The following is a 6,637-nucleotide window of genomic DNA, read 5'->3' as shown; positions in this document are numbered from 1 at the left end:
TGAAAACCGGATCATGGGGCCACCCTGGGCTCCAGGCCTTCCAGCACCACCGAGTACCCTCTGCCCTCTTTGGACAGGACGTGCCCACTCTGGTCCACCACAGTCCCTGCCATTCTGGCATGTGAGCCCGGCTCGTTTCAGCTGCTCAGTGTTAGCATTGAGCTTAAGAGCCTCGCCCAGCAGCCTGTGCTGGAGACATGTAGGTAGGCGCCTCCTTGCAAAGAAGTGGGTGGCACTTCTGCACCCATCCCACCCACTGCCCTACCAACTGAGAAATATCAAGGGGTAGAAACCTTTCTCGGAGAAGAGTGAGTGCTAGTGAAGTGAGTGCTTCTCTGGTGTTCTAATAGAGTCACTGGAATTCTTAATCAAAGTTGCAGTTTCGATTTTCTGTAAAATTCTGGACTCTCTATGTGCCTCCCAGAAAAGCCCCTCCACTAACCTGGAGTTCCACATCTGAACAGGAAAGCATCTATGGCGGGGCGCCTGGCTGGCTCAGTGGGTTAAGCGGCTGCCTTTGGCTTGGCTTGGGTCATGATCCCTGGGGGTCCTGGGATCCAGCAGCAGCAACTGCGCCCCACTCCCAGGCCGGGCTCCCTGTTCAGCGGGGAGCCTGCTTCTCCCTCTCCCTCTGTCCCTTCCCCCACTTGTTCTTTCTCTTTCTCAAGCGAATGGATAAAATCTTTTGAGAGAGAGAGAGAGAGAGAGAGAAAGCATCTATGGCTCCATTAGCTATTCTTGGGCCTGGGCCATGCTGGCTCTAACTTTCTCTAGCCTTGCTACAGAAGCAGGTCCTGACCTCACGGTGCTCGCCAGCTACATGCAGAGACAAGAAACAGAGTGGTGAGAAGTTATTTGAGCATCTTGGAGTTTCTTGATGACCAAGTTCAGGATAACTCTCTGTTTGTATTTACCATAAACCCAGGTTCCAGAAACCAAGGAAAATGTGCCTTCTCTTCAGAAAGCAGCGTGGAGGCATGGGCTCCAGAAACACACACTGGAGAACCATCTCCAGAACCTTACGTGACAGAAACAATGAAGACCACACTTACTCCCCCGCTCTTTTGCCGAAGCAATGTGGCTGCTCCCACTTGTGACAGGCTGCAGAGCCTGAGGTGCCAAGGCATTCACTAATTAAGCGACGGGGCCCTACACCCAAAGTGTCTCTGCTTGGAACCTCTGTCTCTTATACAGAGGACAAAGGGAGAGGAAAGAGAAAGCAAAGCAGTACAGAAGATGGTATCATCTCCACTGTTTTCACAAGGGGATTCACTAGTGTCTGTGCTGAGCGACCTTTCTCCTGTGAGGGGCCTTTTTCCCAAGAGCCACTGGGACTCGTTCTCCAAAAATAGATACCAGTGGGCTCTTGGCTTAGCTCTCTGGTTGTCCAAGTCTGCAAAGCACATGAGAAACCTTACTTTATCTCTTAAATGACCCGAGGTCCACAGGAATTCTCCCAAATGCTACTCGGAACATTTGGACATATCACTTGGGCATCTCAGAGCTGATTTCGAACCGGGCTGAGGTCTGGGAAGGGGATGGCCTCCAGTCATCCCTTACTCCTGGCTGCCACCTCTAGCCAACATTTTGCACCTGATAAAGATTCACTGCAACTGCTTTCCTTCCAGAAAACTTTATTTAAGCAGGGGATGGGGAGAGGGGATGGAAGCACAACATATTTTTCTTGTAGAAAAACAGGTAGACATTTTAAAAAATATATAGCACAGTGTACAGGGGAAATAGATTCTGTTAGTATAATCTCACAAATACTGTAAGAATGGAAAGACTGCTATATTGAAATACATTTGGCTTCCGGCAAAGAGGCACCACTGTGAAGAAATGAAAGGGGGGGAAAAAAAAAAGCAAAACAGAAAAAAACCAAAACAGCACCGGGACTAATTAGCCAAACCTCCTCCCAATTTCTTCTGAACACAACACAACGATACTTTCCCCAACCTCTACACATTTTAAAGGAAATGTTATAGGATATCAAATTATTTTAAATGTGTTTTCCTACTATATAAACCTTACCTGGACTTTCTACTTAAGGGGGAAAAGAAGGAATGTGAGTGTAAAACACCTGCGCAGTACGGGTGTGCACGTGCAGCTCTGGGCCAATTGAATAAACAAGTAAGCTCTGTTTAATCTATTTAGTCAACGCAAGGCTTCTCCATCTCCCCCCTCGGCTACCTATATAAAAGACAAGACTGAAAAGGACAGCCACTCCTGGAGCCAGCGGCTGGGGCAACAGTTGGGTTCAGACTGGGTTTAATTGGCGTGTGAAAAGGCAAAATGTTAGCGCTCCTACCAGGCTTCATAAATCTCTCTCTCTCTCTGGGGGCATCTCTGCTGAAGGCCCTGGGGCAAAGCCTGGGGTCCCCTGCATTCCAGCCACTCTCAATTAATTTCTCGTCCCTCACCAGCCCCTCCCCTCGAAATCCAGTCCTAAATACGAAGCGGCCAGCTCTTCAGCCACTTTGTAGTGGGCTCTAGGCTGTGTTTCAGTAGTTGGGGTCACACTACGACAGGAAGGCTCTTCCTATGTGCTCCGATGCTTGGCAGGCGAACGACCGTTGCAGTCCCCGGTCTCCCGGTCCCCGTCAGTAATGCCCCTCCCAAGCCCCATGCGCACAAACAGGAGATGCGGTGGTCCTACAGGAGACGTGATGGCCGAGAAGCAGGTAGGCTCTGGCGGAGGTGGTGCAGTGGCCAGGAAGCCGGGTGTCTGTCTTCACCCACCCAGGCTGCCCCTTCTGGGGTGCCCTCAAGGCCTCACGGCGCAGTCAGCGAAGAGTTTGCTGAGGTTCACTTCCGAGTAGCCACTTCGGGCCAAGAACTGCTCTGCAGTGTTCTTGAGCTTTTGGTAGTCCTGACGAACTTTGGGGGTAAAAAACTTCTTCCAATTATCTAAAAAGAAATAAAAATAAAAGGTTTACAAGTCTCAGAGGTAGCGTCTTTAAAGACCATTGAGTATTTACTGGTCAAGCACTAGAGAAGAGGGCGTGGATTCGGTTTGCAGTTCCGTGTCTCAGATGTCCTCGTGGTCCCGTGGCTGGTCTACACCCGGGGCCAGTCCCATGCGGGGGGTGGGTGAGACCCCTAGATTCCTCTGTGGGAGCCTTTCTTCCTCTGCCCTGCCTGCCACTGCTCACCACCTAGCTGGCACAGCGCCCTGTGGGACAGGCAGGTTCCCGCTCTAGTGATGCGAGCCGCAGGCGCAGGCCGGGCTGCGGCCGCCAAGGTGAAGCCCGCCCGCGGCCAGCACTCCCACCGCGCTGTCCAGCACACGCGCGCAACTGTGTGCGCGGTATGGACGCGGCAGCAAAGACTTCGTCTCGAAGGAAGCCAGAGCCTCCTGGAGCTAAGTCCCTGGAGCAGCTGGGCCTAGTTGACTTTCAGGCCCTTCGGTCTGTGTCCCTCTGCAACACAAAACGCCTCTGTTGACAGAGGTAAGGGGTAGGCTGTCCAGAGAGCACCTGTCCATTGGTAAGATTCCTTCTTCTTCTTTGTCCACACTGTATGCCTGTGAACTCTGGGTATGCAGCGGCGGGTCCTGTCTCCTGTCGCTGTTACCCATTCATCTCTGGCCTTCCCATTCTGAGAAGGGCTCTACCAGCCAGAGAGGAGAGGCTTCCTTTCCTTCCCCAGAGCCTGCTACCTCTGCCCTTGGTTCGTTTAAAGGAGCAGTAAGGGCTGAGACACCGAGGTCTGATCTTTTGAGGATAAGGGTGATCCCTAGGGGAGGTGCCCTTCCCGGATGCTTTAGATGACACAGTTTTAGTTCAGAGCTGCGAAGGAACCCCATAAGGTGTTTGGAAAGGCCCACATTTATTTATTTATTTATTTTGGATCTCTTTTTGCTGGCTGAAGGTGGGTGGTTAAGTCATTCGCCCCGGGTCACACAGCTGGAAATCTGGGATGAAAAAATGCAAGCCCAGGTATCCAGAAGCCCGAGTCCACACTGGGGAGGACAGGCTCACCTGTGCACCGCCCTCACCCTACCCTGCGTGCCGGCGCCCAGAATGAGACGCGCAGGCCCCCAGATGCCGGCCTGTGCCAAGTCAGGCTGCCCAGTGCCCCGGAATAGGAAAGTATCAGGAAGGAAACACGGAAGGGAGTGCACATCGACCACAAAAAGAAAAACCCCACTGCAACAACAGAGCAACACTGAAATCTACAAAACACCCAGAAAACTAAAGCTGGGTCTCCAGATTTTTGTTCCTTAGCTACAAGTTCGCATTTGTTCTCTGCAACCTTTTCTAAATTACATCAATTGCCTTTCAAGAAACAACAACAAGAAGTTCTGTGGCGAGGATTTAAATGCCCAATGGGGGTGGAAAAAGGGGGTGAGGAGCAAGCGAGAGAGGGAGGCACCGCAGCCGACTGCAGAAAGACACTTTGAAAGTTCTAATTATCGGAGTCTGGGAATCTGCCACAATGGCCCCGAGCGGTGGCGGTGGCGGCCGCCTCCCCGCGGGCCAGAGCCGCAGCCCGCGCCCCGTGCATGTGAATGACACACGCGCAGGTGCTGACTGGGGCGCACATTTCAGGAGCCGCTGGGATCCGGGGCAGGGGAGGAAGGGAGAGGGCCTCGCTCCTGATGTGTTTACCTCCTCTGCTGATGGGATATTGACTTTTCCCACCAGGTCGGTTAGGAAGGGGACTATTTACGCTGCCACACAGCAGAGTTAGAATGACAACCAGCGCCACTCGGTGCTCTTCTTCGGAAAAGATGAGTGCGACCGCCAGCATATCCCATAGCCGGTCAATACAGCCGAGGCACCACTGCACGCCAGTTGGACATGCAGATAAAAGCTCCCACTTGCTTCCCCAGTGAGAATTTAATCAATAACATATGGAAGGTCTTCTAGGAAACAGAACTGCACGAGCTGGCACAGGCGCGCCAGAGCGGGGAGCAGGGGGGGAGGGAGGGCTCACCCCTTCTTTGTGTTTATTCTTGGCCCCCTTCAGGCACCTAGGCCCCCTACATTAGGCTTCGCATGAAACTGCTCTCCTGTTTCCTTTACTGCTACGCCCACCACCGTAGAACTCAAGGGAAAATACCAGTGTTAAATGGTGGAAACCAGTTAATGTGGCTGGGAGCACGTGATTCCTTCTCCCTGCTCTGGTTTTGGGAGTCGGTAAAGAGGCCACTGACACAGGCACCGCAGGTCAGGCACCCAATGACAACAACTGTTAAGAGATTCCAAGAGGCCATCCGGCAAGGGGTTGGGAAGACCAGCCCAGCCCGGTCCACAGTGACACCATGGGCCGGGGCTGTTGCTGTCTCAGCAACCAGCGTGGAAAAATCCAAACTTCGTCAACTGGGGAAGGAAATGCTCTTCCTACACTCAGGTGCATCAGCGAAATCAACTCCAGTGGCCTCAACTATCACCTGGAAATCACTCATCTTAGTACCCCAGTGAAGCGAATCTTCTTTTTCCTGGGAATAACCTTTGAGGAACGCGTATCTGCAGCTTCCCGGGCTTTCTACATGCTGACTCCTTAGAGTCATATACTGGTTATCAGAAACATCCTGTCCCCAACCCTCATGAAAACAGTGAAAAACAAGGTAGCCTAGACATTAACTATTGACAGTATTTTATCAGATACTAAAATGAACTGCTAATTTAAAAGGTGGTTTCTACTGATTAGAATAAAAAACCTCATCATCAGGCAAGTTACACTGTTTTCTACACAGGATGAACTAAAGCATCACCTGCAGGTTGAACCTGTCTTAAATATTTTATTTAGAAGTAACAGATCCAAGCAAACATTAGAACTGTCTGATCAAATGGGAGTATTTTCCCATCGAAGGAAAGCATCTCCACTTCAGAGATTTTATTTCCGTATCAGTAAACCAAAAATCTCTTTCAGCTGTACTTTTTGTAAGAACCCCCTTTGGACTTAAGGAAACACATTCAACTAGAAACCACGAGGCGAAGACATTTTAACATCGCCTACTGGTTATTTTATTTTAATTAAGGCAGGCTTAGGCACACAGGCAGCAGCCGTCTCTGTTCTGAATGTCTGTTTCATTTATTTCCGTGCAAAGGTATCAAACAACAGTCAGTTATAATTGATTCTGTCAGGTGTTATACAGTCAGTCATAATTGTCTCTGTGTAGAGGTGTGTCAATTTACTATATCTGAATTAAATATTCTGTCAATTATGAAATCAGGTAATAATTTCAGTCAGTTTTTTAATTGCATGGCTTCCCACCATACAGTTCTCTGCTTTCCCACCGTTTCTAATCCATAGCCTCCCTCTCTCAATGCAACGTGAGCTTTGCCTCAAGGGGTGGAATGCCGGAAGCTTTAGGAATTCTGAAAGAAAGCCACTTTATGATTTAAAACCACCCAAACTATAGAAAACTGCTGGAGCCTCTGGCCTGGCCGGCTCTGTCCTGAATATCAATCAATAACCGGGTCTGGGCAATGCACAGTATCTGAAAGATCTTAAGAGATAATCCATGTTTCAAAGACAAATGCATTCGGGCCCCCAATCAGCTAACAAGTATATAAACACGTCTCAAAACAAGAAATAAAAACCATCATCTTCCATTCAGTTCCTTAGAAACAAATTCACAAGGCACAGTGCCAGGCACACTCCGCGTACAAGGCATTTACTGACTGAA

The 6,637-nt window shown here is 50.1% G+C and overlaps 1 protein-coding gene across 2 annotated transcripts in view; it reads right to left on the bottom strand.

Annotated features, from left to right (window-relative positions):
• Positions 1-1,646: 1,646 nt before the first annotated feature.
• LOC111150539 (DNA polymerase alpha 1, catalytic subunit) overlaps positions 1,647-6,637 on the bottom strand; it is a 306,965-nt gene continuing 301,974 nt past the window's right edge. For both annotated transcript variants that reach the window (XM_022508033.1, XM_022508034.1), the window contains exon 37: positions 1,647-2,907. In XM_022508033.1, coding sequence (XP_022363741.1) covers positions 2,765-2,907 — 143 coding nt within the window. In that variant the 3' untranslated portion in view covers positions 1,647-2,764. The remainder of the gene's footprint in view (positions 2,908-6,637) is intronic.

The sequence above is a fragment of the Enhydra lutris genome, unplaced genomic scaffold (assembly GCF_002288905.1).
Source record: "Enhydra lutris kenyoni isolate GAN:26980312 unplaced genomic scaffold, ASM228890v2 scaffoldscaffold23, whole genome shotgun sequence".
NCBI classification, from domain to species: domain Eukaryota; kingdom Metazoa; phylum Chordata; class Mammalia; order Carnivora; family Mustelidae; genus Enhydra; species Enhydra lutris.
This window is presented reverse-complemented; position numbering and strand designations above follow the sequence as displayed.